Source organism: Balaenoptera musculus, chromosome 3 (genome assembly GCF_009873245.2).
Source record: "Balaenoptera musculus isolate JJ_BM4_2016_0621 chromosome 3, mBalMus1.pri.v3, whole genome shotgun sequence".
In the NCBI taxonomy this organism is placed as follows: Eukaryota; Metazoa; Chordata; class Mammalia; order Artiodactyla; family Balaenopteridae; genus Balaenoptera; species Balaenoptera musculus.
In genome coordinates this window covers 11,542,412-11,556,550 of record NC_045787.1, presented here as the reverse complement: position 1 = coordinate 11,556,550, position 14,139 = coordinate 11,542,412, and the positions used below count along the sequence as shown (strand labels likewise).

At 39.6% G+C, this 14,139-nt stretch overlaps 1 protein-coding gene across 1 annotated transcript in view; it reads left to right on the top strand.

Annotated features, from left to right (window-relative positions):
* The window catches only part of DNAH5 (dynein axonemal heavy chain 5), a 213,525-nt gene that overhangs the window by 154,030 nt on the left and 45,356 nt on the right, over window positions 1-14,139 (top strand). The window contains exons 60-65 of the mRNA XM_036849308.1: window positions 2,955-3,134; window positions 6,304-6,441; window positions 10,423-10,558; window positions 11,140-11,456; window positions 12,604-12,759; window positions 13,651-13,833. Of these exons, the coding sequence (XP_036705203.1) occupies window positions 2,955-3,134; window positions 6,304-6,441; window positions 10,423-10,558; window positions 11,140-11,456; window positions 12,604-12,759; window positions 13,651-13,833 (1,110 nt within the window). The remainder of the gene's footprint in view (window positions 1-2,954; window positions 3,135-6,303; window positions 6,442-10,422; window positions 10,559-11,139; window positions 11,457-12,603; window positions 12,760-13,650; window positions 13,834-14,139) is intronic.

The window sequence follows — 14,139 nt, the reverse complement described above, 5'->3', positions numbered from 1 at the left end:
TCTATACCTATTAATGAACACTGGAATCAAGATTTGTATTTCCAGACCCCAGCAATCTCTTTTGTGTCCCAACACAGTCAGTAATCTCCCCTAGTATAAACATTATTCTGACCTTTATCCCGATAATTAGTTTCACCTGTTTTGAAATTTACGTATATGAAATCATATCATATGAACTCTTTTGTTTTGACCTCTTTCGTTCAACATGTCTGTGCGATTCTTTCTTATTGTTGCACAGGACAGTATTTCATTCTTTTTTCATTGCTACACAGCTTTCCAGTAGATGAATATCAATAGTGTGCAATAGTGTGTGACAAATGTTTAAAAACTGGTTCTCTGGTGAGAAAAAAGGAAAAGCTCTGATTTGTAGTGTTTGCCAATTTTCATAGTGTAAATATCCCCACAATGGCTGATTTCAAGCTACCAAAATAATGTTGCTGAATGTAGAGTTGGGAAGAGGTACATGGTAGCATGCTGTGATAAGGTAGTCCCACTGGGTAGATACAATAAATGTAAATGACCTCAAAAATGTAGATAGTAAAATGTAGCAAAATAATTAGAAGGTGATGACTTTTGACTATACATTATTTTTGTTCAAAATAACATTTAATTGTAAGTTTTTATAATTTAATTTTAAATAATGGCTGTATTTAACAAGTCTGTAAAATTTCTGAAAATTTAGTAATCGTTTCTCATAAGTTTATATCTACCAGCACCAGCGTGAAATGCTGTAATGTACTTTAATTTGTTTGTCCTTGTATTGTTGATGGATTTTTGAGATGTTACTAGTTTTGGGCTATTATAAAAAAAAGCTACTATGAATATTGGTCATTTAGTGGGCATGTTTTCATTTCTATTGGCTCTATACTCAGGAGTGGAATTTCTGGGTCTTAGGTTATACATTTAATCAGCCTTAGTAGATAGTGCCAAAGAGTTTTCAAAAATTGTTGTTATCAGTTTACATACCCACAAGTAGTGTATAAGTTGCTCCATGTCTTAACCATTTTCTACTTTTAGCTATTCTGATGGGTTGGTGGTGGTGTCTTATTATTGTGGGTTAGTTTGCATTTCTCTGATGACAAATGATGCTGAAAATCTTTTCATCAGTTTATGAGCCCCTTGGGAACTCTTTGGTTAAGTGCCTGTACATTTAAATGTACAGATCGCCTGGACATTTAAATTTTTTATTATTTTGTAGAATTTATATATAAAATATGGGTAATTTGTCATTTATATGTTTGCAAATATCTTCTCCCACTTTCTGCCTTAGTTGTTCATTCCATTAATGGTGTCTTTTTTTTTTTTAATTAATTTGGTTGTATTTCTTTTTTTTTTTTTATTTTAATTTATTTATTTATGGCTGTGTTGGGTCTTCGTTTCTGTGCGAGGGCTTTCTCTAGTTGCGGCAAGTGGGGGCCACTCTTCATCGTGGTGCGCGGGCCTCTCACTATCGCGGCCTCTCTTGTTGCGGAGCACAGGCTCCAGACGCGCAGGCTCAGTAATTGTGGCTCACGGGCCTAGTTGCTCCGCGGCATGTGGGACCTTCCCAGACCAGGGCTCGAACCCGGGTCCCCTGCATTGGCAGGCAGATTCTCAACCACTGCGCCACCAGGGAAGCCCTAATGGTGTCTTTTGATAAGGAGATACTCTTCAGTTTAGTATCATCCCATTTATCAATACTTTCCTTACAGTGCTTTCTGCGTTCTGTTTAGGAAATCTTTGCCCATCTCTAAGGCCGAATAAATGCTTCTGTGTTTTCTTCTGGCAGTTATATTGTTTTCTCTTTAATATTTAGATCTTGAGACAACTAACTGGGAATACCCATCCCCCATCCATAACCCAAGCGGTACCTTCAGCACCGTCTTTCATTCAGTTTTTAATTTATCATTGCCCAAGTGGCTGCTATGGCCAGAGCATCTTGTGAGGCGCCTTACAGCAGCTATAACACCAAGTAGCTTCTGAAACCAGTGGGCCATATGGACTCGTTTCAGATAATTAAAATATAAGCCTCTGTGATGTAAGGGCCACCATGAAGGAATAACATGCTATTTGAGTGGATAGGAGGTAGTGATTAATCAGACTATGAGCGTGTGGAATAGCAGTGGTCCTTGGGCATTGGGGGCGGAGCTTAAAAAGTGTCCACTGAAAAATGTGCAGTGGAATTGCACTTGCCTTATATACCTGGTGCAAAGCCACTGCTCTTGGAAGCTACCTTGCTATTTGCCTTTTGTCACCACCATCCTTCTATTGTTCCCAGGTATTCTTCTGGCTTCACTATTTTTCAAGTCTCATAAAAGAAACTTGCATTTAAAGAGGTCTGAATGAAAGTGTGTTTTTCTCTGTGTTATGTATGTTCTGTGAAGGCTTATTTCTCTGAATTATTTAGGTGCTAAATTTCTTTCTACTTGGAAAATATTTAATTATCCTCGGTTAGATGATCAAACACCACATTTCAAAGATCCAATTTCATTGTTTGGTCAGTCTTCTCTCTTAATACAAGAAGGCACTCATAATCCATTTCTGCTACTATTTTAAAATTCTATCCCTCCAGAAAAGAACAGTTCTCTCATAATCTTGATAGTTCTATGATTTAAAGTTAATTCATCACCCTGAAGGCCTAATGTCCAAATTATTTTCTTCACATTTCAGGTGAGTTTAATAGAACCTCCCTCTGAATGTATTAAGCATTTGGTTGCTGCTAAATGCTAAATATTTATGTCTAAATATATATGCTTTACATTTTTATATACAATGCTAAATATATGTACCATTTCATATGCCTAAATATATATGATTGTTGCCTAATAACCTGAAATATCAACAAAATATGATATCATTTATCCATTCTTGGTTTTAACAGTTTTTTAACTGTTTCAGTGGCATTGTGAGCATACTGTGATTATGACTTCATGGAAAGAGGTATTTTGACTTTATTTTACTCCATTCTTCCATAGCAATTCCCCAAAGACACAATCAATGAAGAAGTGATAGAATTTTTGAATCCTTACTTTGAGATGGCAGACTACAACATCGAAACTGCTAAACGTGTATGTGGGAATGTAGCGGGGCTTTGTTCCTGGACCAAGGCCATGGCTTCCTTCTTTTCTATAAACAGAGAGGTGTTGCCCCTGAAGGTAAGCCTCCTCGGTGGAACTGCAGGACGTGTGCCGGCAGCGGGGTCTCTGGGTCAACTGGGCTTGTCTTTCATGCAACACAGAAGCCTCAGGTTTTATTATGCCCAAGTCCACGGGGAGAGCTAGCAATAGGCAGGCCGAGCATAGGATGTTTCTTTCTTCTCTGTAATCCATCTCCAATCGGTATTGTCTGAGCCTTAAGCATGGACTCTCTACAAGGGTACAAAGTCCATTGTGGGCTGCTGGACATTTTTTTCCCCACAATGTCAACTTGAAAAAAAGAAACACAGGAAACTCTAGCATAGGATCCACCAACAATGTCCAAGATCTCCTGCCAGGGACTCCTGTGAATGAGGCAGCGTGGACACAGTCACTGGTGTCTGGTCTTGGCTGCAGGGACAACATAGTATTTATTCCCTCTCCCTCTTTTGCCCCCAGGAAAGAAACTGCATATCATCCTTTATTTAAAGTGATTTGAGAGCATACCAGTGTTTCCCTTTGAGTAATTGCATTTCTCAGCTTCATTTGTCCACATCCCCCCAGCATTCAGTGACACTCAGTCTTTAGCAGATGGAGAGGCAAGTACCTGTCTTGAAAATGAAATACTGATGCCTCAGAGCTCATACGTTATGGCTTTGTTGATTATTTTGCTTTTTGTAAGCCTGATCTCGCTCATCCATCAACTAAAATCCACGTACACTTATAAACTACCCAAGGAACTTAATAATCACGCTAAAAATAATCAAGAATGAAAAGAACATAGGGATACAGTTGCAAGTCCCATTTTATTTTCTCATTATTCCCATATCAGAGCCATTTATTCAGTGGTGGAGGCCCTTGGGGTCCCAGGGCAACTTAAAAGAGAAGGGATTCATTTGGCTCAGAGATTTTTAGAGCAAATAGTTGATGTCATGCTGTCGGGCATTGTGGATTTGGGGACCACTGAAGACTCCAACATAGCTCACAATCGGACATTCTGATATTGACTGAATTATAACAACCATATCCAGTGAAAAGTACAGGGTATGCTTTGCAAGTTTTTCCAGTGGCTAAGCATACGTAAGTGTCTTTAAGGGAATTACAGTTGAATTCACAATGGGGAGTTTTTATTTTGTTGTAGTTCCTTTAAATAAAATGAGCTGAAACCAGTACAAAATAATGGATGCCCTGAACAAGACTTACGTAAGAAGGATGACGTCTCCTCCCTTACATTCTGTACATTTCGGGCTCCACCCAGTTCCAGGACAACAGAGGTCCTACAGTAGGAAGTGAAGGGGACACCGTCAGGAGGGGGGACCTTTTACGTGTGCCTGGAACCTATGCTTCTCTTCTGAGAAGCCTGTTCTGGGAGTGCCCCCTATGTCCTTAGGAGCATCCAGCATCTGGGAATCTTCAGTTTGTCAGGTCTCTCCTAATTGCCATTGTCAGAAAAATAAACGTAGTTATGTAGATGCTACACATTCACTGCTTAGAGGGAAGTAGAAGACAAAGAAAGGACAGGTTATCATTGGGCAGCTCTGCTCAATATATTAAGAAATACAGACCAGGGGCTCTAACTTCACTTATTCCTGGAGGGGGCTTCACGTGCGAACTCCTGCTTCCCAAGTAAAGAGAGATTGAGGACACTCCTTAAACTCCTGTGGGAACCTCTTCACCACTAATTAGCGGAGGAGACAGTGAGGGACTCTTCTTTCATCTTACAATTCCTATAGACGGGCCAAGTGACTTCTAGTAGTGAGTAAACTTAAACAAATTTAATTATAACAGTAGCAATTGAGATTCTATTCAATTTCATTCATAAGGGATTTCTCCTTGGACACTCTGTGAAAACCAGTACATGTTAGTTTACATAAACAAAACATAACAACAGTAGAGTCTTAAATATTGAACACGGATAATAACAATAATAATATCTATTGTATTATTTATCAAACTCTTGTTATATGCCAGGTCCCAGACTTGGGTTTTTACATATGTTATTTTATGTAATACACACACACACACAAACACACACACACACACTCACAAATCCTAGGAGGTAGTTTTTCAATATCTTAATGGAGAAACTGAGGCTTGCAGAGTTTAAGTAATCTTAACAGAGTCCTACGGCTCCTAAGGTGAGCGGCTGGATTTGAAGATTTTATACCCTTTGATTAGTAGCTTTTGAGAGCTTCATTTAAAAAAATTAGTATTATTATTATTTTTATTGGAGTATCATTGCTTTACAATGTTGTGTTAGCTTCTCCTGTACAACGAAGTGAATCAGCTATACGTATATGTATATCCCCCTCCCTCTTGAGTAAAGTCCTAGAAGATATTCAAGATCTTTGGGGCTGCAATAGTTTGACATGAGTGGGTTACTTCAGTAAGACTTAAAGGGAGAACACTGATTTCAAATTTTTTTCGAAAGGATTTTAATTCCTGCAAGCATGGACTATTTTCTACACCTCATCTTTTTCCAATATTGCTTTTGATTATGTCTTTTGAGTCTTTTTTAGTAGCTTCCTAAAAGCAAATATTATTATTTGGTCACAGCTCAAGTATCTGTTCTTTTCTGAATGGCAAGCAATATATGCAAATGACAGGAATGCCATCAAGTCCATCACCACCCATAAAACCTAGATCTTTATGTTCAGTGGTTAATCATGTTTCATCCTTTGTCTTGTTTTAACATCCTTACTAACGGTGATCAGCCCTGCTAGGCAGATGGTTCTAAATATTCAGATTTTTTTTTCTACAACTCAGTATTGAAATGTTCTCTAATTTGCATATATACATTTAATATTACAATGTTTTGATTTAGGGATTGGCAAACTACGGTCCACAGGCCAAATCTAACCCACCACCTGTATTTGTATGGCTCATGAAATTTTAAATTAAGTACCTGAACAATAGTCTTGATTTTGCCTCTTGGCCCCAAAAGCCTAAAAGATTTACTATCTGGCACTTTATGGAAAAAATTTGCTGACTCTCTTCTAATGAATTTTAATTTTCTGCTTACAAACATGTCAAGTTCACATTAAGGTTTGGTCCTGACCGTGCGATTTGAGAGGAGTCTAGGGGTGGATCAAAGAACAGGTGTAACACGTGGCCGCTGAGCTCTCAGACTCCGACATGCTGCATGTTCGGTTTGCTGCCCATCCCTTCACCCTGTGTGTGTCCCATGCAGGCCAACCTGCTGGTGCAGGAGAATCGCTACGTGTTGGCCACGCAGGATCTGCAGAAGGCCCAGGCTGAGCTGGACGACAGGCAAGCCGAGCTGGATGTGGTGCAGGCCGAGTATGAACAGGCCATGACCGAAAAGCAGGTCACTGTCTTCTTGCCGTAGGGGTTTGGGGCGGGTGGTGACGTCACAGGCCCTCCTGGCTGTGGTCGGCCCTTCATTCCTCTCCTGCTTTCTCTCTCCAAGGGTTTGGTTTCCAGCAGGGCTTCATTTAATCGATATACAATACAATACACATATACATACATACACACCTGGCACGTACTCCCTCGCTAAGCCCTGGAGTTTGTTTCTAACGGACACCGAGGACCTTTGGTAAGAGGTCAGGATATTCAGCCAAAACAGAAGTTACTGCTGGAACACGGGAGTTCTGAGTTTCCTTATTAACGGTGAGGATAACAGCATCCTGTGCAGCATTTTTAACATATTTTTCAAATCACGTCCTCCCACTGTATCTCATTTAATATTTGAAAGAATCTTTCAAGGTAGGCAGGGTAGATATTTTTATTTTACTCTCATTTTAAAGAAAGGAACTTAGGCCCAGAGAGGACAAGAGGAGGACTCCCGGTCATGGGCATTGGTCACAGGGCTGGATTAGACCTTGATCTTCTGATGTCCACTCGGGTCTTTCTGCTGGACCAACGTGCCTGACCACGTGGCTGTGCCCCAGTGACAATGACCACCTACAGCCTTCTCAACCTATGCATGTTTGTAGCTTTAGCACATTTCAGAATCAAGGCTCGTATATTTCCTCTCCACTGGGCAGCAAGCTGTTTAGTCGATTTATACTCATTCCGGCTCCACTGGGGCCTCCTTCGTTCTGGTAATAGAGGCAGATTTAACATAAACCTAATGTAGCGTAAGTTTTATGGCCCCTCACTTGCACAGGCCCCATGAATGCTGGGGTTACTGGGAGTTGTAGAGAGTTCTGTGGGGAGGGGAAACCAGATTATGATTGACAAGCATTTGTGTGTAAGCATTCAGATAAAATACCTAGAGATTCCGGAGGAAAGGTACCTGAATTTCTCAATTTTCAGGACTTTGTAGTGATTTCTTTCCCCAGTTCTCATTACATGTTCACTTTGGTATTTTGTATTTGTAAAAATTCTTTAATGAGTTTTTTAAGGTGGTCCCCAGCTTAGATAAGCATCTGGCCTCACAAAATCTGTATCTGCCTCTGAGAAAACCTGTGCTTGATAAATAAGAGCTAGATTCTCTCTGTTCTTTCCTTGATGATTATACGGAACCCACCTCTGCCTCTTCTCAGCCCTCACTCGGCTGGATTGAGATTCCTGCTCTGTTAGTCTATTCCCTTATAGGGGTCCCAATGAGGGGATTTAGATAAACATTTCAGTTTCACTGTATGCAAGATGTATGGTATTTCCTCTTAAAGATAAGTCACCTGAAAACAAAATAAGAGCTTTTCAGAAATTTTAGAGAAGTAATTATATAGCACCTATTTGGGTTTGTTATTTATGTTGTATGAAATTTACTACCATAATATGAAGAGAAAATTAACTTTGCAATTTGAGCATCTACTTTAGAAACTGTGAGGAAGACACGTGAATTTCTACCATTTAGACCCTCACTTATATCAGGAAGCCCTACTACATACTGTAAAAATATTTTTACGGCCTCATTTTATTATGGTTCAGTTTTAACAATTTTGCATTAGTTTGCTCAATAAGCTTTTTTGTTTTTGAATATCTACTGTTTGTTAGGTAAGCAATTATAAGGACCGCATAAGAATGGCAACTATAAAGGTGTGGCTCTAACTTTAAAACTTGAATCTCAACAAATGTCAAATGTTTTTCATTAAGAAAACAAAATCTGGGCTTCCCTGGTGGCGCAGTGGTTGAGAATCTGCCTGCCAATGCAGGGGACACTGGTTCGAGCCCTGGTCTGGGAGGATCCCACATGCCGCGGAGCAACTGGGCCCGTGAGCCACAACTACTGAGCCTGCGCGTCTGGAGCCTGTGCTCTGCAACAAGAGAGGCCGCGACAGTGAGAGGCCCGCGCACCGCGATGGAGAGTGGCCCCCGCTTGCCGCAACTAGAGAAAGCCCTCGCACAGAAACGAAGACCCAACACAGCCAAAAATAAATAAATAAATAAATTAATAAATTAATTAATTAATTAAAAAAAAAGAAAACAAAATCTGGCTGTGTGCCCACCTGCTTCCAACATGTTGGAGTGAACTTGACTTTCAGTCATTGTGTTGCTCCTTCTCCCTCCGTGGGGCTCCGTGAGAGTCCAGGGACTTATAGACTACAGGGGGCAGGGGAGGGCTCTCAGGTCTACAGTTCATGGTCACGCCTGGTAACCTCACAACCAGGTCTGTGCCGTCCCTGGAGGAGTGTGTGTCCTGCCGCTCTGTGCACAGGGCAGTCGGTGCCTTTGCAGAGGGTCCACTTCCACAGGGCCTCTGGGCACCTAGTCAGACTCTGGGGCACTAGGAGAGAGAGGGCCGGGGGCACTAGCCGCGGAACACAAGCAATTCTGCACACTCCCCTAGCCAGGCTCGGAGGGAAAATCTGCTTCTCACTCCTGTGTGCTCATTTGCTCCTCTCCCATCCCCCATTTCCCAATCCCCCAAAGGAGCCTGGGTTTCCAGAAAGCAACAGCCAGGAGGGGAGGGGTTGGCCATTTTTTATTTGGCCACATGGCAGTGGGGATGGGGAACTTAGGGAGGATAACTTAATATTAAAAGTATCTGTCCTATGAAAAGTTTGTTTTAAAGGTAGGCAGAAATAAATGATGTCGTATTATATTTCCAGCTGACATCTTTCTTCTTGGGAAGAAACAAACAAACAAATATGGATGGTGTCGATGTGCGGGTACACCTCTCAGCTGGGATTTTGGGTTTTCTGCATTAACTCTAGGGGGAAGGAAAACAGAGCAGACTAGAACCAACTGGAACAAATATCTCGCTTCTGAAAAACACTGTATTGTGTTATTATTACAATAGCAATTCATGTTCCTTATAGAAAATACACATAGGTAACCCTGGAGATGAAGCCTAAAAGTATTTTCCTCTTTATCATTTCATATCTGCACATATGTCTGATTTACATATATTTAAAATCCATGTAAAATCATAGCAGATAATTCAGTACATACTGCTTTATAAATTGAATTTTTAACTAATGACTGTTCTTCTTTAACTTAATGATTATTTTTCTTAATGATTATATTTTTAATGGCTTCAGAGCGTTCTTGTTCACAATATAACATAATCTATGTAAATTATCCTCTGTTGTTAGACATTTAGCGTATATATGCCATATGTACATTATATAAATATATATAAATATTATACATGAACTTCCAGTGACTGGTCACATAGCTAGATCTTTAGCCATATCCATTATTGTACCATAAGTATACATTTTTACAAGTAGAATTAGCAGCTGTCTTTTCAACATAGAGAAATGGAACCATTTGTTTTTAAGAACAAAGCCCTGGGTGGCAATAGTGTGTGGAAGTCCGGTTAAAGGTCTTTTACTGACACAAGAGCAGCAGGGAGGGACCTACTAAGTCAGTGTGGCTGGAATTTGTGAATGAGCTTCAGGACTCCACAACCTGAAGATAATCTAAAGTTTCACCTAAAGTAAAAGGAGATGTGGAGTTAGACAAAGCAATAATGATGCTAGAAATTTAACATGAGAAATATTCCTCATTTTTAAGTAGGGATATGTATTTCTTTACATTTTGTTGTGCTATGTGATATTAGCATGTATGCTGATATTTTATTTCTAATTTTTTGATACGAAAATCATAAATGATGCAAATCTCCATTATTTCTCAGTTTATTAACATCTGGGGAGGGTTTGCCCGTTGGCTCAGGGTCCCTCCTGAGGAATCCATCTATGTTCCATAGATAGGGCTTAAGACACAGGCTGGGCTGAGACAGACCCACAGAAATGGAATCTTACGCTTCCTGTGGAATAAGTGGCTCACATATCTCAGAAAGGAAGATAACATATGATGTTTTAAAATTATGTTTTTGAGCTCCAGGCTATATTTATGTGAACAAAGGTTTTCTTCTGGTTCTGTCTGGTTTTAGACCTTGCTTGAAGATGCAGAGAGGTGCAGACATAAAATGCAGACCGCTTCCGCGCTGATCGGGGGGCTGGCAGGAGAAAAAGAAAGATGGACAGAGCAAAGCAAGGAGTTGGCTGCACAAACTAAAAGACTTGTAGGTATGTAATTCCTTTATTAATGAGATTATGTGTTGACTCTAATAGGGAGTGAGCAAACTTAAGCTTTAATCAGAATACACATCAGCGCTCTTTTACTTCAAATTCCTCTGCGTGTGTGTGTGTGTGTCTGTGTGTGTGTGTGTGTCCAGCTATTTCAAAAGGATGACTATTGGTCTGGCATTTAGACAACGCTTATTAGATTTAAATCTCTTATTATCAGGTCATTTTTGAATTCTCCTACGAGTGAGTGGCCATATCGATCAAGGTCACTTAGAATGGAGGCTCTGTCTTCTGAGGTTTTGGTGTATCTCTTAAACTCAGATATCATCCTCTCATATCCAACAAGAGTCAACATAATCCGGTGCTTGACTACGAGCAGCTATTACTTGGTGGACCATGTGTACTCTTTAATAATGAACTAAACTACTGCTATTCACAAGACACAGCAACTTGTGGTTACAATTTGGTTTCTGAAATTTAGTTTGAAAGAATGGTTGTCTTTTTTTTTTCATTTCTAACATTCTGCAGAATTACAGGGCTGATCACAGAGTATTTCAGTGATGTTCTGTTTTCCGTTTTAGGGGATGTGTTGTTGGCTACAGCTTTCCTATCTTATTCTGGTCCGTTTAACCAAGAATTTCGCAATCTGCTGTTAAATGACTGGCAGAAGGAAATGAAAGCCCGGGAAATTCCATTTGGAGACAATCTAAATCTCAATGAGATGTTGATTGATGCTCCTACCATTAGTGAATGGAACCTCCAAGGCCTGCCAAACGATGACCTGTCCGTTCAGAATGGAATTATTGTCACAAAGGCATCTCGCTACCCTTTGTTAATTGATCCACAGACTCAAGGGAAGATCTGGGTTAAAAATAAAGAAAACCAAAATGAACTCCAGGTAATCTGGGTTTGAGTCTATTTATGCTACTAATAAATTTTAGTGCCCCAGATCAACAAGTCTCTGAGAATAAAGAAATATTTCATATTTAGAAATAATTTTATTATTAATATTTAGATATTAGTATTTAGAAATGATTTCTAAAAATTGCATTATTTGCATTCTTGTTGATCTCTCCAATGCCGTCTTTCAAAGGTTTCAGACTCCCTTCTGTTAGGGCCTAGGGCCCTCATTCATAAACAGAGCAGGGTGGAGCTATATCACACTAAGTGTGCAGCACTTTATAAAGACACTTCATAATTATTCCATGATTATTTGTCACAAATGTGGTGGTGGTGAGGAAAAGGCAGCATTGCCATACGACCTTTACTTGCTTCTCAGTAAAAGGGAATGATGCAGTCAAATGCTCTGGAGCTTCCTTAAAAAACTAAAAATAGAGCTACCATATGATCCTGCAATCCCGCTCCTGGGCATATATCTGGAGAAAACCATAATTCAAAAAGATACATGCACCCCAATGTTCATTGCAGCACTATTTACAATGGCTCAGACATGGAAGCAACCTAAATGTCCATCAATAGAGGAATGGATAAAGAAGATGTATATTTATACAGTGAAATATTACTCAGCCATAAAAAAAGAATGAAATAATGCTATTTGCAGCAACATGGCTGGACCTAGATACTATCATACGAAGTGAAGTAAGCCAGACAGAGAAAGACAAGTATCATATGACATCACTTATATGTGGAATGTAAAAAAAAATGATACAAATGAAGTTATATACAAAACAGAAACAGGCCCACAGACATAGAAAACAAACTTATGGTTACCAAAGGGGAAAAGTGGGGGAGATGGATAAATTAGAAGTTTAGGATTGACATAAACCCACTACTATCTGTAAAATAATAACCAACAAGGACCTACTGTAGAGCACAGGGAACTATACGCAACATTTTGTAATCACCTATAAGAGAAAAGAATCTGAAAAAATTATGTATAACTGAATCACTTTGCTATACACCTGAAACTAACACAACATTGTAAATCAACTATACTTCAATTAAAAAAAATAAATAAGGGATTGATGGTTTGCTAAGGTGAAGAATGGAGACAGTTTAGAGCAGCATTTTGATCTTGTTTCTAGATCACATCTCTAAATCACAAGTACTTCAGAAACCACCTAGAAGACAGTCTTTCTCTTGGAAGGCCCTTGCTTATCGAAGATGTTGCGGAGGAACTAGATCCAGCCCTGGATAATGTTTTGGAGAGAAACTTCATTAAGACTGGGTCTACCTTTAAGGTAGGTTAAACCTATAGATGACAATGTGCAGAATAATTACCATGAGGCCAGGTAAATGTGACATAGGAGACAGTTTCTCAATAGGCAGCAATTCAAATTTGAGGCATTTGCTTTTCTCTTCTACACTTCCTGAGTTGGGATCAAGAGCAGTCTTTTCAGGAATATCTACTACACTTGTATAATAAAGTCTGACTCCATTGTGTTGTTTGACTTTGGACAGTTTTCAAGCCCTGTCATGCCCCTCTCCCCTTCCATTCCCAATCTGGGCAAACTGGTAAGAAAACGTGGGTCCATTCTCCTTTGGCACTGGTGGGAAGTTCAAATCATGCAACTCTCTGCTCATGACCATGTCTGGGAAACTTCATCCCAGCCCCATTGGGTAACCACCATAAAACCCTAGAACAGCTTCCCCTCCCTACTCTCTCAAGTGAGGTCTTTTTTGGACCTGTTTGGGAGCCTACCCTAATATTTCCAGAAAGTCTCATGTGAATAATAAACATTTTCATATCTTTTTGTTACATGAGTGACATCATCAGTCTTGACTTCTGAACCAAATTTTGGGTGCAGAATCCATCTCACTTCTGCAGTATGATCACAATTTTGGTGATAAATTCTATATATATTGTATGGTGTATATTGAATTAACTTCTTTCCTTCCCCCCTTCCTTCCCTTCCTCCGTCCCTCCCTTCCTTCCTCTCTTACTTCCATCCTTCTTTCCTTTCATCCTAGTGGCTTAAAGCTCTGTGAATGCCTAATGACCATTTCTTTTTTAGTATACAGATGATCTCCAGGTACATAGTTGTTAAAAGCAATACTGGATCCTATACAAAAAGCACACAGTAAGGTGTATCTCTGTTTTATTACTTTTAACTTTCTTTTTTATGAAAAAGGTGAAGGTCGGTGACAAAGAGGTAGATGTGATGGATGGCTTCAGACTCTACATTACCACCAAGCTGCCCAATCCAGCCTACACCCCTGAAATAAGTGCGCGGACCTCCATCATTGACTTCACTGTCACCATGAAAGGTCTGGAAGATCAGTTACTGGGGAGAGTCATTCTCACAGAGAAGCAGGTGAGTGAAGTATGGCCCTCCCTCTTTCTGCATCATGTTGCGATTTTTTCATTGACAAAAATGATATGATGAAAGTTGTAATAGGATTGAGTCCCCTCCTTTAATTCCTATGTTTCTTCCATTATTAATTTCCAAGTGTCTTAAATAACTACTAACCAATTATCTACCCCATATGTTGCATCTGCATCGCATAAATCATATAGATCATCAATTGATTTTATATAGGGGACTGATGTAACTATGAGACTATCAGTCTCAATATCAGCATGATTGTTCTGGATTTATATTACTTTATTTTTCTGAAGT